This window comes from Rhinatrema bivittatum, chromosome 6, assembly GCF_901001135.1.
Source record: "Rhinatrema bivittatum chromosome 6, aRhiBiv1.1, whole genome shotgun sequence".
NCBI classification, from domain to species: Eukaryota; Metazoa; Chordata; class Amphibia; order Gymnophiona; family Rhinatrematidae; genus Rhinatrema; species Rhinatrema bivittatum.
Genome location: NC_042620.1, coordinates 282,106,214 through 282,128,301, shown reverse-complemented (window position 1 = coordinate 282,128,301; position 22,088 = coordinate 282,106,214). Strand labels below are relative to the sequence as shown.

The following is a 22,088-nucleotide window of genomic DNA, read 5'->3' as shown; positions in this document are numbered from 1 at the left end:
TTAGTGCACACTGCTCACGGGTCCCATCACATTCCAGCACTGCGTTCTCCCTCTGGTCAGGTCCTAACGGCTACATCAGCCATTCTCCAGCAATTTAGGGACTTTTATAATAATCTATACTCCTCTGAGGGCTGGGATAGCGCAGCCTGTGAATGGTTTTGTTCGCAATTGAATCTCCCGCGACTAACTGATGATCAAAAACGGGTATTGAATAGTCCCATCACGTTGGAGGAGGTGCTCTTGGTTATTCGGAAAACTCAATGCCTCAAGACCCCAGGACCTGACGGTTGTAATGCTGAATTTTATAAGTGTTTGGCTGACTTGGTGGGTGGCCCATTGGTTGAGGTTTACTCGGAGCTGCTAGTTAGTGGGGCCTTCCCTGCACATACTAATGCAGCCCATGTCACACTCATCCCTAAACTCGGAAAGGACCCCTTGCTGCCAGAGTCGTACCGCCCAATCTCATTGTTAAACTTCGACCAAAGGATTTTTGCAAAAAATTTGGCCGAGAGATTGGTGGAAGTTCTATCACTCATTGGGGTGGACCAAGTAGGCTTTATGAGAAAACGCTATGGCCTATCAAATATTAGGAAGGTGTTAGCAGCTATGACGATGTGTCAGCAAATGGGTGCTCCATTTCTCACGATCAGTTTTGATGCGGAAAAAGCATTTGATCGGGTGGAATGGGAGTACCTCTTTCACATTCTGCGTAAGATGGGATTTGATGGGCTTTTTTATAACGCGGTGTGCCTTTTGTACCAGGCCCCAGAGGCGATTATTGTAGCTAATGGATCCACAGCTGAAGCGTTTGAAGTCACCAGAGGTACCCGACAGGGTTGCCCCCTTTCTCCCTTATTGTTTATTCTCCAGCTTGAACCCCTGTTGAAATCTATACAACTCTCTAAAGAGATAAAAGGCATGAGATTTCAGACAGTTACCTTTAAATACGCTGCTTTTGCAGATGATGTGCTCATTTTTCTCACTAATCCCCGGGGATCCCTGTTCCCTCTTCTCCAATTAATTTGGGCCTTTGGGTTTTTTTCGGGACTGCACCTTAATCTGGATAAATCCATGGTGTTGGCCTACCCGGAGGACCTTCCACAGACTTGGGGCACAGACTTTCCTCTCCAGTGGGCCAGGGAGTCCCTTTCTTATCTTGGTGTTACTATTCCGCGCACTATAGCAAAACTCTACAAACGAAATGTCCTGCTGTTGATTAAGTATATGCAAGATAGATTACTCACTTGGAAGGATCTACCGCTTTTCTTAGGGGGTAGGATCAATCTTTTTAAGATGGTTCTCCTCCCAATATGGCTTTATCTCTTTCAGAACTTACCCCTGCAGATCCGGCGACTAGACTTAACACTACTTGATAGAGCTTAGTGGAGGTTCTTTTGGAGGGGTGGGAAGGTGAGAATGCCGTTGAGTTGGTTGAGAGAGAGGTGGGGTCTGGGTAGTTTGGGGGTCCAAGATTTAGCGAGTTACAATCTAGCTAGTAATCTCCATATAATTAGATTGGTTGCTGGATACTTCCACATTTATTAATATGGTGGCGACAAAGCCTTGGCTTGCTCCCTAGAGTTACGGTTTGTGCTCCAGGCACCAGCTCCTAAGCTTCCTACCTTCCTGGTACAAAATGTCCTTGTCAAGCCCATTCGGTCTGTTGCAGGCTGGTCGCATCTGTGCATATTTTTTCCAGTCTGTGGGAATCCTGATTTTACCCCAGGGTCACAGGCGATTGCCTTTCACGACTGGGTGGCCAAGGGAATCTCCTATTTGGGTAATGTGTTTACGCCGAAGGACTCAATTCTACCATGGCTGGAACTCCAGGAGCTGTATGGTCTCCTGGCTTAGGGGGTGTTCTCATATTTACAACTTCAGCATTATGTGGGGTCATTGACATTGGAATCATGCCAGGCCTCAACCTTCCACTCGCTGGATAATATTTTTTTTTTGAGCAACATAAAGTACCTTCTCTCTTGTGTTATTATAAGCGGTTAAAACCTCTCATGGCTATCGACACCTCCTCCATACTAGCAGAGCCCTGGAACAGTGATGGGGTATTCATGATTACTGGGGGTATGCTATGGGCATGTTTTAAGCGAATATTCCAAATCTCTGCGAATATGACCTTTAGGGAAATGCAATATAAATTTCTTCGCCGGGGTTATATCTCAGCCCAAAGCGCCTTTCATTTTAAACTATCGCCCTCTACTGAGTGTGGGTGATGTCGAAATGCCCGTGGCACGTTGTCCCATGCCTTTTGGGAGTGCCCGCCTATCAAGAATTACTGGGGCAGGGTGGTGCGCTCCTTGAGTACTCTATTGGGGATTCCCATACCGCTTTCTCCCTATTGGGTGCTTTTTGGGTGTATTTCTCCCTTAAAGGTGAGAGATTTGGGATCTCGTTTACTAATTCGTAAGGCTTGCTTTGTAGCAAAGAAGGTCTTCTTACTATATTGGAGAGAGCCTGCTCCCCCTTCATATTGGATATGGTGCAATTGTCTGCACAAGATGATGCAAATGGAAGTGGTGATGATGAGAAATTCTCCACGGTTCAAGAAAACGTTCCTGAGTAAATTTGGAATCCGTACCTCCAGTCTCTTCTACATCGGTCCCGCAGCTTGATTATAAATGAATGGTCTTAATCTGAACTGGAGTTGTGTTTGTTTTTTGTGCGGAGTGGTGGACAGAACAATGGACTATCGGGACCACCTGGGTGGCTCCATTTCATCGCAGGGCTCGTAATAAGGGGTGGTGGGGTGGGGTGTCATTCCCTCAATGTTAATGTGAAGTATTAATGCAGCAGAGATTAATTGGCATGTTCCCTATTTCTTGTATGTTTCTGCATTCTAGTAAAATAAAAAACAGTTTTACACTAAAACAAATAACATCAAGAAACATAAAGCATGAATTATAATAGTAAAACCATACTAATAAAAGAATATTTTAAAACTACTGACAAATAGAATAACTTCTATTAAATAAAATCATATACAATTTTAAAAAATTTCCTAAGCACCAATAAAATATTTCAGAACAGCACAAATATCGAACAACACCCAATAATTAAAATTAATAAGGATTTTAAAAAACCAAAAAAAACCCCAAACCCTGCTGTCCATACCTGGGAATTCCTGATTTCAGTCACTCTGAGATTGTCGAGGATTAGGGGATTGGGGGGGAACACAAACTTTAACTTTCTCTCTCTCTCACACACACATACTCGCATGTCCATTCTCTCTCACACATACACTGTCACATAAACACACATACATACACGCTCTTATACACACCCACAACCTCTCTCTGTCACAGACACAAACACACTCTCAGGCTCTAAGACCCTCTCTGTCCGCCCAACCCTCAATACAAGCTCTTATTCCCCTGGATTCTCTCATACACACTCACACGCTCTCACTCTCACTGGCTCCCTCACATACACACACACACAGACCCCCCAAGCAAGCACCAATTCATTCACACATGCACACACACCCACACAGAGGCAGGCACTTATTTTCACACAGACAGACCCCAGGAAGACAGCCATTCACACACATGCACACAGCGAAAGCAGACCCCCTCTCTTTTTTTGCCAGCAACCTTAGAGCCTCTCTCATTCCTCTGCTGCCGCTGGCACTGCTGCCACATGGCTATTGGGAAGGCGCCAATTGCTGCTACTGGCACTGAAGCCCATTCTGCTGCCTCCTCTGTGCAGGCCCTGTGGTATTAAAAATTTGCGGGGTTTCCCGTTCCTCTATTTTGAACTCGTACATTGCGAGATCGGCATAGAGAAAGTGCTAATTTTGCACATTCCCAAAGATTACATGTTCCAATCACTAAAAATTACATTTTTTTTTTTTACCTTTGTTGTCTGATCTTAGTTTTCTGATTGGTTGGTCACAGGCTTTTTTTTTTTTCCCACCTTCCCTTTCTTGTTTTTTTGCCAATTCCTTTTGCAGGGTCTTTTTTTTCTGTTTCTTCTCTCTCCAACTGTCTTCTTCCCTTCTTCCCTCAAACACACACTCAGGTTCTCATTCTCACCTGCTCTCTCTTTCTCACACACCCACACTCAGGCTCTCATTCTCACATGCTGTCTCTCACACACACAGGCTCTCATTTTCATACACTGTCTCTCTCACGCATACACATAGGCACAGGCTCTCACACTCGCAGGCTGTCTCATGCACACACAGCTCTCACTCTCACATGCTCTCTCTCAAACATACATACATACATACACATTGTCTCTCTTTCACATGCTGTCTCACTCACACACACACACACAGGCTCTCTCACTCTCACATTCTGTCTCACTCAATCACACAGGCTCTGTCACATGCTGTCTTTCACATACACACAGAGGCTCTCATATGCTTTCTCTCCAAACATTCAGGCTCTCAGTCCAACACGCATACCATCTCTCAATTCACTTTCATACACACATACACTCTACAGGGCCTCAGCCTCTCTCTCACCTCAAGGCCTCCTCTTCTTGGGCTGCCATGAGGTGGGATCCACAATGGCCATGCTATCGGGCCTCCTCTTCTCAGGACAATGTGAGGTGGGATCCACGGCAGCCCTGCTGTGTCTTCTTTCCTCAGGCCACTGCGAGGTGGAATAAGCTCCTCCTCCTTCCTGCCTGCGCAACTTCGGCAATGTTTTTCTTCTGGGGCCGCACAGGCAGGAAGAAGGAGGGGCATCTGGAGGTTTGGATGTAACCTTTTTCTTCGGGCCATGGTGGAATGAGCTCCACCATAGCCCCACCAATATTCCTGCTGTGCACGGCCAGCACACAGCATTGCAGTAGTTCCCTGTTCAGCTTCTGGTGGGATGAGGTCCATTGGCAGCCACATGGGCCTCCCTGTTGGCCATCAGCGCCCCCCCTATAGCCCTTTGCCTGGGGGCATTGGCCCCCCTGCCCCCCCCATTGGTAAGCTACTGGTATCCAGAAAATGTTATTGGCCTGATAATTTGTGCACATTTTGCAATCACTTGTGAATATGCATTTTCAGTGGCAGGACCAACACTTTGGATTCATTTCCAATAGACATCAGGCAGTGCGATTAAGACCTTTAGAAAATTAATTAAAACCTTTCTTTTTAAATTAGCTTATTTTAGTTAAGTTATTTATTTGGTCTGTATTTTAACTATTATTTATTGCTCCCAATACTGTTTTTGTTTTATGAAGTTTAAATGTGATTTTATTATTTTATGATTTGTTTGCTAAATTGTTTGCCATTTTATGATATGTTGAAATTCTTTATGAATGTTCTTGTACATCGCCTAGGCCTTTTAGAGTTAGGCGATCCACAAATTCTGAATAAATGTAAATTTAAGTACTATATGAGGCAGGCCAGTCTCTGCTCTTAGGTCATTCCTTCTAGGTTTTATGTTAATTTATGTCACAAGCAGTTTCCATTATGAGCGAACTAAATCCACACGTGTTAGGTGCATGGGCTTCGGCATGAAACGTACAAATAGTACTCACAGTTTCTTCAGCATGAAGAGTCCACAAAAGGCTTGGGAGGATATGCTGTGAATTCTGTTGCTCTGCAAAAGGCTGTTCATAAAATAGACAATTGAGAACTTAATACGCAAACCAGATCTGCAACCTGATGCACACAGGCTGAGGAAGAACATAAAACCTAGGCTGCATTTCCAATCAGAAGTACAAGTTATGATTATAATATTTATTTTAATTTTATTTATTCATTTTTGTATTCCACTATCTCCATAATTATTGTTCGGAGCTGATTCCAAAATTCATATACATAATAATAAAATTCTGACACAATTATTATACACAAACACACAAAACATAAAACAAATAAATGTAAACCAAATTGATTAGTAACTTTGTTGCTAGAACTTCGGTATATAAAACTGTTAAATAAAATAAATAAAATAAAATATTCAGTAAACAAATAAAATCTACTTAAACATTATAAGGTGAATTTTTTTTTTTTTTTAAATTTTATAAGGTGAATTTTAAAAGCCTGGTGCATGCGTTAATTAGGGAATGCGCACACAAATACAGCTTACCCATGCCCACGCTATTTTCAAATTTCAGAAATGAGGGTGCATCTCAATGAGTTTCAAAAAGGGGCGGTGAATGGACGTGGTCTGCACGGGACATGGGCATTCCAGGGCAGGGGCCAAGAGATGTGCGCATATCTACCTATGTGCCTGGGTGCGCGCCCAGGTCCCCTGCTGCGTACATTTACTTCTGCTATGGAGGAGGTCCAAGTCAGAAAAAAAACAGCTGTTTTGGAGGGGTTTAAAGGATCTGGGGTAACAGGGGGGAGTGCAGGCTATTAAACCAGGGGGGTTTGGAGGACGTAGTTTTACGCTGGACAAACTGGTGAAACTGGCAATGGCGTGGACATGCGCCCCTTTTAAAATTCTCTGACTTATGCGGTAGAAGTGTCATTTATGCCCCTAGGCATACACCTATTTAAAATTGGGTGCACATAGGCACGTGTCTACTGGATTTTATAACGTGCGCATATGTGCGCACAAGTTCTAAACTCCCCACATCCCTGTGTGTGTGCTGGTGCACATGCATCAATGTGTACCCACGCACCAGTTTGAAAGTTACCGTCTATGTGCATAATGAATACTTCAGCAGTTTTGGGGTATTTGGTTCTGTTGATGTCATTAAATATGCCTAAAGGCCTATGATGGTAGTTGTATATGTGTAGTCTACATCTATAAGACTCATATTGCCTTCAGCTCTAGGCAGGGTGGTGGAAGAATTAGGCGGGGTAGGAGGTGGCCTAGGGCACCGGAAGTGGGTGAGGTGGCAGAGTAGCCAGTAAGGGCAGCAGTTTTAAGGACAGACAAGCTGAGAAGTGGTGCAGGTGAGGCACAGAGCTAGGATGGTTTCTATTTTTGGGTATGCATTTCTTTGAGGAGCTGGAGTGCGATTTGAGAGTGAGAGAGAGAGAGAGAGCATGTGACAACATCACTGCCTAGGGCAGCTGGACACCCTTCCACCAGCACCGGCTCGAGGGATGTACAATCTCAGCATACACTGGTTCTTAGATTACCTGATGGGCGTGGAAGAGCTTTCTTGTTTCTACATTCAGTTTTTCAAGATCTTTATGGGACCAATCTACTATTCCAAAGCTGAATACCGGGAGCATTGGGGGTCTGGAAGAAAGACACTGCCACCTAGAGTCCCTGAGGCTCTGGAATTCAGTGGCTCCATAACCTCCATTCATTTGATAAGCAGTAATGTTTACAGTCATATGTACCTGCACAGAAAGTGCCATGCTGGGATAGAGCAATGGACCACCGAGCCCAGTATCCTTATCCACCAGCGATGTGACGCAAGGCCAGCCATGGGGTTGCGTCATGGCACAGGGGCTCACGCATACCTGCGGTCTGAAAGGGCCTTCGGAGTGGCCAGAGGGCTACCCCCCCAGAGACCAGCCCTGGCTGCTGGTTCTCTTACAGATATAAACAGGATGGAGTCAGTCCAGAGAGTGGCTACTAAAATAATCATTGGTCTTTGAATACCCTAGAGAAAAGGGGAGACAGGGGAGATATAACAGTGACATTTAAATATCTCAAAAGTTTCCATGCACCAGAGGAGAGCCTCTTTCAACAGAAAGGAGGTTCTATAATGAGGGATCATGAGATGAGGTTGAAAGGGGGTGGACTCAGGAGCAATCTTAAGCAATATTTATTTACAGAGAGGTGTGATTGCATGGAACAGCCTCCCAGTGGAGGTGGTGACAAAAACTGTCATTTTGATATATTTTATGTCCTGGTATCACTGTGTCCCATTGGTTGTTCTTTTCCCACCAGGTCTCTAATATCCTTATTGGAGGCAATAATCAGTCTCCATGGGCTCCTGCAAGTCCTGCTGGTAGTTTTAAACCACAGGGTTTGCAGCAAATATGAAAGCATAAAACTACACAATCATGTAGTTCTGCTTTCATCATTTCCTAATGAAAAGTTCTCTGCAGAAATGTGCCCCACCTTTCTCTGTGGGTAGCTTTTCTGGGCAAAACAAGGCATATTCCAATCTCTACCCCGGGAATACCTCTTCAGTCCACAGGTAAAAGCATCCGTGTCGTTCAAAAAAACCTGTGGACAGGCTGTGCAATAATGAAAGCCTTGATTTCCATTTCCGTTTACATTTATTTATTTATTTATTTATTTATTTAATATATATTTCTATACCGGACTTCACGAATGGAATTCACATCAGGCCGGTTTACATGGAACTTAGGGGATTAACAAGAGTAACCAAACAAGAAGGCTGAAACAAGCAAAGTTACATAAAACAAGGGCATTGAACTTGGGGGCTAAAGGAGCCAGGAAGAAAGGGAGAACGGAATTGGCAACATATAAATACATGCAGAAAGGGAAGGGCTTTAATTTTATTCTCACTGAGGGTAATTTTCAAAAGGACCTCAGTGGGTTAAACAACGTTTTATGCACAGAAATGGCCTTTTACAAACTTGCCTGCCCGATGTGTGAGTAATCTTAGATGACCTCCGCACAAGTTGACCCAGGCTGAGTGGAGGCGTTCCCATGGTTGAAGTCAGAGATTTGCACTTAAGTGGATTTTCTTGTATCTTCTGATATATGTGTGTGAAACTTCCTCAAAATTATCTGCGCACAGTACTGCTGGTATAATTGTGAGTGGGTGGATTCGGTGATATAATTTTCAAGAGGAAGTATGTGAGTTCACTCATATTTTGCCTTTGAAAACTGGCCATCTAATTTCATCTATCAGGAGCTGGATGTCATCAGCCAAATTTACACTGGTGACATCCAGTTCCAGCATAAATATAGCTGGATGACATAGATGAGGCCGTTGTTTTTCTGTGTAGCAAAACGTATGTCTTGGGTTTCAGAGCAGTTAATTGGTTTAGAATAAAAGCAAAAACAAAAGTTCATGTGGCTTCTGCCTTTGATAGATTGTTAACTCTGACCATTCAGCCAGTTTTGGATAATCATATTAATTCTATTTAATCTAAGATCAAAAGCGTAGAAGTCCTTTTGGACCCTAATATTTCTATGAAGGCTTATGTGGGGCAGGCCTACGGACAACTTAAGACTGTGTGTTAACTTCTACCTTTTCTAGATTCTGAGCCCTACAATCTGCCATGGTCATATCAATACTTGACTATTTTAATGTCTTGCTGGTGGGTTTACCAGGTAGAACATAAACCAACTGGTGTAGAACAGTACAACTATATTGACTTATGGCAAATCTAGGTTTTAAAGGGCTTATCCTCTGCTCTGTTCTCTCCATTGGCTACCAATTGCTAGCTATTGACCATTGCCTTTTGCATTATGAAAAATAACAGTCCAAAGTATCATTTGGATAAATTGGATTCGAACCGTCCTGGTCAGAATCTGAGATCCTCTGTTGTAGTCCCTCCAGTGTGAAATGGCTTGCTGGTTTCACTTAGAGTGGAGTTAAACTATTTTAAATTTTGCAAGCAGGTTAAAACTTACTCATTCTTCATGGTGGTATGATTTAGGGATGAAATGGCAGTTGCATTTTTATTTATTTCTGTGTTTTAGTTTAGTTTTTATATTTTTCATTTATTTTTTCATTTGTTTATTGTTTTTATTGATTAATTGTGGATGATTATGAAATTTTTGGAAACTTATTGTTTTTGTATTTACAAGGTGTACATATAGTTAAATAATTTATTTATGCAGGTTGTTACAAAATTACCCAATTATGACTATCTTCATTTTAGTGCCTCAACCACTCTAATTTCCCAGTCTTACTTTTTAGACTTCTGTTATTTGCATATAGAGACCTAACTGTATACTTTTCACAAACAATTTTTTAGATCATCCATATGTATCTATTCCTTTAAATTCACCAGATCTACCTTGGCTTTTTCCACTTCCTCATTATCAAGATACTCTAAATTTACTGTTTTAAGAATATCTTTTGACACCACACTCTAAACAAGCCATATGCTACTGAGTGACTTTCAAGTTTCCCCCAAGATCTAGCTTCTAATACTCCTTATATACATCCACAGCTTCTCCAGGCTCCAGATCTGATACATGTTATAATAATTCCTTGTATACTTACAGTGTATCCAGGTCTTGGTATCTGATGAATAGGTTGTCAGACAGTAATTTGATTTTATTATTCTGCAGATCCCTAAATAAAGAAACAAAGAACCCAGAATAGGTTAAAAGATCAAAAAGATTATAAAAAATAATACCAAGGCTCTTCCTTCAAAAATTAAGAGAGCATTACATCTCCTGAGCTCTTAGATTGGCCTTTGACTGTGCATTGTCTCCTTGGAACAGCTCCATTCCCTGAAATCCTGGTGCTTGGTCCCCTGATATGGCACAGTTCACTGATCTCCTGGAACAATATCTGACTCTTTTTATGGTCCCCTGAGACAGCTCCATCCTCTGGTCTCCAGGAGCAGCTCCATTCCCTGGTCTCCTGGAACAACCTCTGACCCTCTTCATGATCCCCTGAGACAGCTCTATTCCATTGTCTATCACCGTCTTCACGGTCCCCTGATCTCCTGGAACAGCTTCTGACTCTTTGCATAATTCTAGGAGAGAAATTCTTAAATCTGAGTGGTTGGCGTAGTTTCTTTGTAATAAGAGATGAAAGAGCACCTCTATCACCTCATCTTCAAGATTAGTCTCTGACCCAACGACATTTCCTATTACAGTACATTTCATTTGTTTTTAGAATGAAATGACAGAAAAAGCAATGAAAATCTCATTGGTTTTCTGCATTTCATCTTGAAAACATAAAAATGTGGCCTGCCCTGCCAACTTGCAGCCTCTCCCAAGGCCTGCCCCACGAACCTAAGGCTTCTCCCAGGGCATGCTCTGGGCCTGAATGCTGACTCAAAGTGTGCACTGGGGCCTGCCCAGAGCCTTTCTGACCCTTCCCTCCCCTCTTTGTGAAATGATGCTGGGACCAGAAACCACCCCGGCCCTCACTTAACCCTTCCATGGGGTCAATGAAGAAGTAAAAGGGGCAAGAGGGATGTCCATTTGCCTCCTGCCCCATCTGCATCCTCTTCAGAATGGTGCCAGATGGCCTTTGAGACCGGCGCCTTAGCAACTTTAAAAATAGTGTCTCTCTCAGCATCAGCAGACACGATTTTCTTGTATGGCAATATAAACATATGTCTGTATAAGAAAATAATACCTGCTGGCTCTGAGGCCAGCGCCATTTGTAAAGTTGCTATGGCGACCATCTCAGGGCCAACCGGTGCCATTCTGAAGCGGGCACGGACAGGTCAGGAGGTGAGTGGGCATCCCTCCTGTTCCTTTTACTTCTTTGTCGACCCCACAGGAGGGGTAAGTGGGGGATGGTGTGGTTCCCGGTCCGGCACCGTTTTGCAAAGGGGTGAGGGAGTGGTCAGAGAGGCTCTGTGGGATGGTAGGGTTCCTAGCATTTCAATTTTTGATTTTTTTTTTTTTAGTTTTTGGGGTTTTCAAAAGTTTATTTAGTTTTGGTAAAAGTAGTTACTAAAATTACAAACATTAACAGGTGAATTTTCAAAGGAGTTATGGGCCAGATTTTCAAAGGGATATGCGCGTACCCCCCGAAAACCTGGCCCAAGCACCCCCTGCGCGCGCCGAGCCTATGTTGCATAGGCTTCCGGCACGCGCAAAGCCCCAGGAAACGCGTAAGTCCCGGGGCTTTCCGGGGGGGGGGGGGGGCGTGACGGGGGGGCGTGTTGCGATCCGCGCGTCATCGGGGGGCGTGTCGGGGGGCCGTGACACGGCTGGCGCGTCATCTGGGGGCAGCGCCGCGGGTGTGGTTTCGGCCCGGGGGCGTTCCGGGGGCATGGCTGCGGCCTCTGGACCAGACTCCGGACTGGAACATGGCGCGCGGCAGCCGGCCCGGCGTGCGCAAAGTTACGCCTGCTCGAGGCAGGGTGGGGGGGGGGGGTTAGATAGGGCCGGGGGGGTGGGTTAGGTAGGGGAAGGGAGGGGAAGGTGGGGGGAGGCGGAGGGAATGGACGCAGGCTGCGCGGCTCGGCGCGCACAGGCTGCCGATTTTGGGCAGCCTTGCGCACGCCGACCCCGGATTTTAATGGATACGCGCAGCTACACGTGTATCTATTGAAATCCCACATACTCTTGTTCGTGCCTGGTGCGCGAACAAAAGTACACGTTTGCACAAGTTTATGAAATCTACCCCATGTGCATAAATGTAACATACTATTGTAGCAATTTTCAAAAGCCATTTACGCGTGTAAAGTACACTTATGCAAGTAAATCCCATGGAAAATTCATTGGCATAGATTGTAGCAATTTTCAAAAGCCCACTTACACGGGTAAAATGCATTTACCATGTAAAACCCAATTTTATGCGTATAAATGCAATTTAAAATCAGGCCCTAAGATTTTTTGATTTAAAATTCTCCAAAAAGAATTAAAAAAAAAGAAATGACATTATTAGGCCTGTACATCCCTATTATCCATTTAAATGGCAAGTTATTGAATATTGAGCCATTTATCTGACTAAAATCTTTGGGGACGTGTCTGGGAAGGGATTTCAGTTCTATCCAGCTAAGTAAGCTGGATAGCTTCAGACTTGATTCAGAGCAGGTTTAAAGTTATCTGGCCTTGTGTGGCTGGATAACCTGCTACTTATCCAGATATTTTCAAGATATCCAGTTACACAGCAGTGTAAAGAAAAGGGGGAGGCCTGTGCCTGATTCTCTCCCTACCCCCACCCTCCAAATTTAATATATGGCTATGCTGAGCCATGCACCACCACTCCCTAAACCCCCCCAAAAATTAAATGTTCATATTCCAGGCTCCACAGATTGGGCCCCCTCACCCCTTCCCTGGTTCTTTTATTTATTTATATAAAATTGTTTATAAACCACATTTTCAATAAAAAAAATTGGTCAATACGGTTCACATCAGAGCACATACATAATATAGCACATAATAAACAAAATCACATTATAAATAAATAGAAACATGAATAAAAAATAAAAATATAAAAAAGTAAAAAATCAGTAATAAAACATATTTAAAATTTATATAAAATAAACTTAAATTAGATCATAGTAACAGAAATAAACAAGAATTTCAACTATATTTCTTAATTAAGTGTTTTTGTTGCGCTTGGAGGTGAACCCTTGTCCTGGAGCAGTGGAGAACGGCTCCCTGGTAGGGACCAGGAAGCACCTGCCCCCAGCGTTGGAGCATAGGAGGAGACAGAGGCTAGGATGAGCTTCACCACTGGAATATGCCATGTGGTGAACCTGACCTCTGCCTCATTGACTACTCCTCGGACTGATCCTTGGATTCTGACCTCGGCTGCCATTGACCATGTCTTCTGATTCTAGCTCTGTCCCTTGCCTTGTCATTGCCTACACTGTTTGGGCCTTCCTTGCCTCTCCAGGCCAACAGCGTGAAGTCCGACCACGCTCCCTTGCTGATCGTGGGCACACCTCTCTACTACCTCTCCGGGAGACACTGCGACCCAGGGGTGCAGCCCGTAGGACTTAGGTGGGCCTCGCAGTGTCTCCCGGAGAGGTAGTAGAGAGGTGTGCCCACGATCAGCAAGGGAGCGCGGTCGGACTTCACGCTGTTGGCCTGGAGAGGCAAGGAAGGCCCAAACAGTGTAGGCAATGACAAGGCAAGGGACAGAGCTAGAATCAGAAGACATGGTCAATGGCAACCGAGGTCAGAATCCAAGGATCAGTCCGAGGAGTAGTCAACGAGGCAGAGGTCAGGTTCCGGAGGTCAGACGAGGTCACAAGGCAGGCAGAGGTCAGGATGCAGGCAGCGGACAGGAAGGTCAAGGAACAGGCTGAGGTCAGTACCAGAGAGACAGTCCGAGAGTACTACCTGGGAGGATGGACAGACAGATGCAGGAACAGAAGGACACTGGAACAAGACTGGAACAAGACTGTGAACACGGAGGCAAACTAGTACACTTACAGTGCCGACCCGATTGCCAAGGCAAGGAAGTGCAGGCAGGAACTTCCTTATATCGTTCTATCAATCAGAGTGCGCCGCGGCGCTACAACCTGCCCCTGGCCCTACAAGAGTCCGGGCGGTCTGCGCGCGCGCGCGTAGGGGCATGGCCAACGCCACCGGAGACGCCAAACTCCGGCGTGAGGCCTGGTGTGCAGTGGAAGGCCTGGCGACCGCTGCTGCAGGACGCCGAGGCCTAGAGAAACTTGCGGCTGCCACTGGGGAGGCCGACCCGTGACCTGCAGAGGAGCTAGTGAGGTGAGCAGTCCCGTGCACGGGCCAGGTGCGGACGGTACGCGCAACAGTTTTCTGGTATGTAGGAATTAAATGCTGTTTGAAAAAGAACTTTTTTAGAGCTTTATTGAATTCTTTGGTGTTCGAAATTTGTCTTAAGGAGTTTGGTAAGTTATTCCAGATTGATGCACCTGCAACTGAAAAAGCTCTTTTCCTGGTGATATCTAACCTAGCAAGATGGATAGAGGAGACATCTAGTACATTTTGATTTAAAGATATCAAGTGTCTAACAGGTTTATAGATTCTCAGAGAGAAACACAGCCAAGTTGATGATGGATTATGTATGAGTGAATGAAAAATGGACAAGGTTTTATACTGAATTCTAAATTTAATGGGAAGCTAATGTAATGAAAAGAGCATAGGTGATATATGATTTTTTTAGCGAAGTACAGATTAAAATATGAGCAGTAGAATTTTGAATTGATTGAAGTGGTCTGATTACTGTATCTGGGAAACCTAAATAGAGTACATTTCAATAGTCGAGTCCAGAAAAATTAAAGATTGAAGAACCGTGCGAAAGTCTTGATAGAAAAGCAAAAAACGAAGATGTTTCAGCAAAGGTAGTTTATAAAAGGAGTTTTTTACTATTTACAAATGTGTTGAGTTAATAACAGATCAGAGTTTATTATCACCCCTAGACTACGAGCCTGAGATGAAATAGGAATAGAGAAATTGTTGAAGTGGAGGTGCGATGGTGGTCCATTAGTTGGGTTTGCTATTGATGTTAGGTAGATAATTTCTGTTTTTGCAGGATCTAATTTGAGGCAATTATGAGATAGCCAAGTATTGATAGAATTTAAGTATAATTTGACTGCAGAAAAAGTGTTTGCCCAAGAAGAGTTGAATGGAACAAAAAACTGAATGTCATCAGCATAAATTTTAAACTGAATATTTAAAGCAGAGAGGATATAACATAAAGGGAGTAAGTTTATATTGAACAGAATCGGAGAGAGAGAAGAACCTTGTGGGATGCCAGATGACACAATGTAAGAATCAGAGGAATGAGTACCAATATTGATTTGTTGAGTTCTATTCGATAAGTAAGTTGAAAACCAGTTTAGAACAGATGATGAAATACCTATAGGGCCAGATTTTAAAACTTACGCGCGGGCGTAGATTTTATAACATGCACACTCAGCTGCGTGCATGTTATAAAATCTGGGGTCGGCGCGTGCAAGGGGGTGCACACTTGTACACCTTGCGCGTGCTGAGCCCTAGGGGAGCCCCGATGGCTTTCCCCGTTCCCTCCGAGGCTACTCTGAAATCGGAACGGCCTTGGAGGGAACTTTCCTTCGGCCCCCCCCACCTTCCCCTCCCTTCTCCTATCTAACCCGTCCCCCAGCCCTACCTAAATCCCCCCTACCTTTATTTTATAAGTTGCGCCTCCCTCCGGGTAGGCGTAGGTTGCGGGCGCCGGCCGATTGCCGGCCCGTGATCCCAAGCACAGCAGCAAATGTCCGCTGTGCCTGGAGGCTCCGGCCACGGCCATGTCCCCGCCCTCTCCACGCCCCTTTTTTCGAGTCCTGGGACATACGCAATTTCTTATGCAAACTCATGAATCAATCCTTAGAGTCAGGAATTTTTCCCAATTCTTTAAAACAGACATCAATATCTAAGGATAAGGCAAAAGATCCGATGGATCTCAACAATTTTAGGCGAGACTTCTAAGAAGAAAAAGCAAGAGACCCATATTTACCATTGCCCAAAACAGTGGAGATTTCCATGGTGCGATAATATATCTGGTACAAGCAGAACTAACATACAGGCCGATTCAAAAAAACCAGCGGGAGAGCTGGCGCTCCGTGTTGAGCACCCGCTCTCCTGATGCGCGCCCAGGCACCTCTCCTGGATGCGCTATACAGTATTTAATTAGGGCCAGCGCTAATAAGGAGGCGCTAGGGACACTAGCGCGTCCCTAGCACCTTCGTATTAGTGGAAGCGGCGGCTGTCAGCGGGTCCAACAACTGATGCTTAATTTTAACGGCATCAGTTGTTGAACCCGCTGACAGCCACGGATTCAGAAAACGGATGCCAACAAAACTGAGTGTCCGTTTTCCAACCTACGGGTAGATTTATTTTTTTTTAAATACTTTTTTTTTTTAATTTTTGGGGCCTCCGACTTAATATCGCTATGATATTAAGTTGGAGGATGTACAGAAAAGAGTTTTTTCTGCTTTTCTGTACACTTACCCAGTGCCATCTGAAATTGACGCCTGCTATTACCCCTTACAGTATAAGGGGTAATAGCGTGTCTAAAACGTGCGGCCAAACGGGGACTAAATGGTGTGCTCTGCCGAGCACACCGTTCTATATCGGCCTGATATAAAGTAATGTAGCGAGCAAATAAACCCAGGTGTAAAGGAAGTGGTGAACAAAGGGTTGAGCCCCTTTGTCACGATTCTTCATCGTGTGATGCCCCGGCACTCCGCACCTCTGGCATCACTGCGGCTCTTTCAAGCTGTCGCCCAAGAGTGATGTCATTGAGGGGGCGTGGCAGCACAAGTCAGCCCAGCTCTGGAAAGCGGGAAAGTGAATGGTGAGATGACAACTGTCCAGCAAATAGAGTAGATTCAAACGGGGCTCTCTTGATGAAATTGAGAGCTGCGGAGGCACAGGCTTAGAAGCCCCTTCAGCATTGCCTCCAGGCCCCTCCCCCACAGCCATGGCAATGCCCCAATCCACAATCCCCCCAACCCTGGATAGCAAAAAAAGCCCCTTTCTGGAGCACGGTAAAAACTCACCCACTTCTGGCGCTCTAGAGCTGCTTCTGACTTACCCTTAGTTTACATATTTATTAGATTTGGAGGAGAGAATCTGGTGCAGGCCCTACTGTTTTTTTTTTACAATGATACTTGGTTATCTTTGAAGGTATATGGTTAAGTAACTAGTTATCCAGCTATACAAGGCCGGATAACCAAAAAAAAAAACCTAGCTGGATATATTCAAACATATTCAAACCACTACTATATCAATGTGATTTTCGTACAGTACTGCAAGCCCTCATTTTTGCAAAAATTGACTATTGCAATGCACTCTTGTTTGGCCTACCTAAAACCACCATCCTTCCACTGCAAATGCTGCAGAATGCAGCTGCACGCATCCTCACAAACACACGAAGATCAGAACACATTTCACCCATTCTAAAAGACCTGCACTGGCTGCCCATTTCACAAAGAATTACGTACAAAATACTATCTCTAATACATAAGACCCTACACACTGAAAACATGACTTGGCTCAATAATGCCCTGCACTTCCGCAAACATTCCAGAACCCCAAGAACGCAACACGCTGCCACACTTCACACACCCTCGCACAAAGCAGCACTACTTGAAGCAACTAGAAAACGCGCAATTACCATAGCCGGGCCCACATGCTGGAATAGCATGCCACCTGATCTTCGTCAAGAATCATGCCCGAAAAAATTCAAACAAAAATTAAAAACATGGCTTTTCACAAAAGCTTTCCCATAACGTACTTCCATTCTTAACTAATCGACCCCTCCCTCACAGTCCTAGCTGCCAACATGAACTTTCCTTGTAAATATTAATAATCATTAACTTTATTTATTCTTTGTAAACTTTTTATTTAAGGCCCCTTGCTAACCAAAGTTATTCCTTGTTACACAATTGTTACCCAATTGTTATTTACCATGATGTTTCTGAATGTTATTATTGTAAAGCACTGCTGCTAATTGCTATGTTTTGTTTTCTGTTTAGCGCAGCTGCCAAGTTCTGTTGAATGTAAACCGATCTGATGTTACTAAACGAATGTCGGTATATAAAAGAATTCAAATAAATAAATAAATAGCAGTTATCCAACTTTACATTACACTCCTGGAATGCCCCTTAGGCCTGGATTCTCTAAGGTCACAGACCTTAGAGAATCTGGCAGTAACGGGGGGCGGGCCTGTGAAAGCAAGCAGTGATTGCACCTCTGCGGTGCAATCGCTGCAGGCTTTCGCACCCAATAGCGCCATCGTAAAAGGTGGTGCTATTGGGCGCAATACTGGCAGTGAAAAGGGTCCTTACCTTTTCGCCGTCAGCGATGTCTTCGCAGCGTCCGCCCCAACTCCTTCTCTTCCGGTGCCGACGCTGCCCAGAACCCGCCCCAATTTAGGTATCACACGCGAAAAGGGACTTTTCACGTGCGAATATTCTCCTTTCGCATGCAATCCCTTTAGAGAATGACCTTCTTAAGCGGCTAATTTATTATCCAGATAATTCTGAGTTAGCCAGCTAAATGCCTTAGAATTTGGACCTCATCACTTCTTGGCCTTTTGGCTATGATCCAAGTGTAGGGCCTGAGCCGTGAGCTGAGGATGGTCCCTTCTTGGCCTTTTGACTAAGACTCAGAACTTGCGCAATATGTATTTATTTATTTATTTATTTGTTTATCATTTTTATATACCGGGATTCATGTAAGAATTTACATATCATCTCGGTTTACATTGTAACTGAAAAAACAACAAGCATGTAAGAATGCGATTACATGGAACGGGGCATAAAACTTGGATCTGAATAAATGGGAAAAAACGCATAAATTATATTAAAGACATGAAAGAAGACATTAGCATAATTGAAACGCTTGCTCAAATAGCCAGGTTTTTAGTCTCTTTTTAAAATTGATTGGGCATTGTTCTAACCGGAGTTCTGGCGGTAGAGAGTTCCATTGTGCAGGGTATGAAGAATTAACGCCCTCCATCAGAACCCGCTGGAGACACGTTGCTGTAACGATCACTGCCAAAGCAGAAGGGTTAAGTCTTCCACTGAGAATCAAGAATTCCCACGCAGAACTGTTGGAGCCCGTTTTTGTGCCCCAGCCACAGCCAAAAAGAACAACAAGTACCCCTATCAGGATCCCCCTTAAACTCCATGACGGTGCGGATAGGACACTAAAAGCAAGAGTTAGGAGACAAACACACAGTGATCTCCGAAGCCTTCTCCTTCTGGAAAACAATGTGTGCAGCTAATGAATGGCTAGAATATAATCTCCGGAGGTCCTACCTTCTATAAACATTCTGGAAAAAAGCTACCAAAATGATGCAGGGTCTTCACTAAAGGTCCTATGAGATGAGGCTTAAGGATGTGAATATGAGTACCGAGGAGGAGAGGTGAGCCATGGAGATGTACTGTAAGGGAGACATTCAAATAGCAAGCAAAGAATGCCCTAGAGCAGAGGGTCCCCCAAATCAGATTGCTTTTTGGGATTTCCACAATGTATATGTATGAGATATTTGCATGCCTTACTTCCACTGTATGCAAACAGATCTCATGCATGCTCTAAGACATCTCACTAGGAGTGACAATGAGCAGACTGGATGGACTTGATGGTCTTTAACTGCCATCATATTCTGTGAAGGTGGTAGGAATAGGATTGGGAGGTTGCAGGATTGCAAAAAGCTCACCCCTCACTCCCTAAAGAGCAGAGGCAAGAAAAGAGACGATAAGGACAAAAGAAAGGAGGGGGTAAAAGTCATGACCTGGTGATACTGCAAGCCATGAGGAAGCTGGATTGATACCATCAGGTTACAACTCTCCAGAAAGTAACCGGATTGTTTGTGGCTGCATACTATCCAGTAAGGCCACAGGGGACCCAGCAGGCCAGATATTTGGGCAACAGCTCCACCAGATTATTACAATACTTGGTGGTAAAACTTGGAGGGGGGGGGGAGGGGAAGAGGAGGATTAGGTGGAATCAGGTATAGTCATCTACACAAGAAGGTGGAAGACCGATGAGGAAGACAACATAAACGGCCTTGATAAGCAGTAGTATCCTACTAGCAATCAAGTTTCTATGGCTAGAGAGAAGATAAGGACAGTTTTGGAATTCAAGAGAGCATGGGCCAAACAGCAGATCCTGCTGGAGATGTTTCAGCATAGGTAGGTGAAAGAGCTATAAAGCTGAGCAGGAGATTTGGAAGGGTAGGCTGGATGGGCCTTGTGCTCTTTACTGCCATCATATTAACTCTTTCTATATATCTTTGCAGTATGGACCAGAATAACTGAGCAGACTGAATGGGCCAACTGGTCTTTTCTTGCCTTCATTTGCTACATTACTATGAACACACACCTCAGCTGGAAAACAGTGACTTGATCAATCAGATTGATTTTTTTCTGCCTTTGCTGGCGAATAAAGCAGGGAAGCCTGGTCCATGTGCTGGCAGCCCGTGTAAATCTGTCTCACGCCGCAGAAAGCAAGCTGTAAACGAGTTGACCTTTCCACATCTCATGGAGAAGGGATCGGTAGAAAGGTTTCTCCAGCGGGATCCCAGTCCCAGTGATGCTCCAGGAAGATACTTCACTGCCGCTTCAGATGCCACACGCATTACTGCGCTGTGCAGTCCATTCCTCATGTAACCTGCCGTTCCTTCAGGACTGTGCCAGAGACGCTGCGGAAGTCACAGCAGAAGGCTTTGCTAACTCTTCTTCCAGTCTGCTCACCGCTTGCAGTTCCAATACCTCCTGCTTTCATTGCATCAAGTGATTTGTTACAGGTGAATGAGATCTATGGTAATACACAGTGGTAATTTCTAAAAAAAACCAAATAAATAAGGGTACTGGGTCAGGGCTAGTAGGGGCCTCTACCTTTAGCTACAGTAGGGAAAAGGAAGCGAGTTCAGAAAAGTTCCAGGCCGGTGACCTGGCATGACATGACAGAAAATCACCACTGGTAGTGCAGGCTGACGATACCCAGCCCCCAGCTTCTGCTGCCGCCTTTGTAGCCTCCCTGCCTGCTCGTGTCCTGAAATGCTCCGAGCAGTATCATAGCGGAATAAATATACCTGCTTCCGCAGTCAAACTCGCTGTGAAGTCACTGCCAGATCGCTTTACTCCCACCTATGCCCCATGCGAGGAAAGCACAAACAAATGGAGAGGCTGTAGCAGCAGATTAACGGGGAAGACGTAGAAGACTGAAAAAGAGCTTCCCAGGGAGGCCTAACAGGACGAGTGCCTCTGTTTCTAATGCTGCCTTTATTCGAATCACTTCCCTCTGCCATGCTCGGAAATGTTCCCTCTTCTCACAGAGCCCAGAACTACACCTCAGACCTCAACAGTTTGATTTAATTAGTCTCAAACTGGTTGCTCATTAACTTGGTATGCTCCTTAAAGCATCCATGCAAGCCAAGAAAACTTCAGGCCATCTGGTATTCCATGAGTGTGCTTCCTCCATGACTTCCAGGCCATTGCCCACCGCACTGATCAAAGCAGATTCTTCACAATCTCTTACACTAGAGCCAAGCAGGCTGAGGAAAAGTACATTGTTTTCTGTCTCTTTTGCACATCAAAAGGTTACCCATGGGGGTTGCTGATTATGTATAAAGAGGCATTGCTGGGATCAGAGCTGAGGCACCAGAAGACACAAGGACTGGTCTAAGGTCACACTCAAATCAGACGTGATGAGTTCCAGGAGTGCTCAAATTCCAGGATTTGCTCTTTTAGAAAACACTTCCGAGTTGAGTGCAGCTTTTGTGTTTTGCTAATTACATTAGAGGGCACCCCTTTTCTATCCTCTGTGGGGGTAGACCATCCCTTTAAACCCCTCTTCCCACACCTTGCTCAGCTGACAAGGTGTGGGAATGCAAAATCTTTGCAGGCCCATCAGCCTGAGATTGGCGCGAATCCTCTGAGAGCAGTGCTCGTTAGGGAATGAAAATATTGATGACCTTGTCACCGTAGCCTGGGCCACCTCCATCGCCTCTCCTGACGTCTTCTGAAACACTCAGTCTGCACCAAGTGATACTGTTGCTGGTCCGAGTACTTGTCGGCATTTTGAGGGATGTTATTTAAACTGCCTGGGCAGTATGGTAGTCAGCTCTAGATA

The 22,088-nt window shown here is 44.6% G+C and overlaps 1 protein-coding gene across 1 annotated transcript in view; it reads right to left on the bottom strand.

Annotated features, from left to right (window-relative positions):
• LOC115094334 (relaxin receptor 1-like) overlaps window positions 1–22,088 on the bottom strand; it is a 153,428-nt gene that overhangs the window by 51,385 nt on the left and 79,955 nt on the right. Inside the window, exons 5-6 of the mRNA XM_029607281.1 lie at window positions 10,081–10,152; window positions 5,494–5,565 (exon numbers count right to left, since the gene is read on the bottom strand). Of these exons, the coding sequence (XP_029463141.1) occupies window positions 5,494–5,565; window positions 10,081–10,152 (144 nt within the window). The remainder of the gene's footprint in view (window positions 1–5,493; window positions 5,566–10,080; window positions 10,153–22,088) is intronic.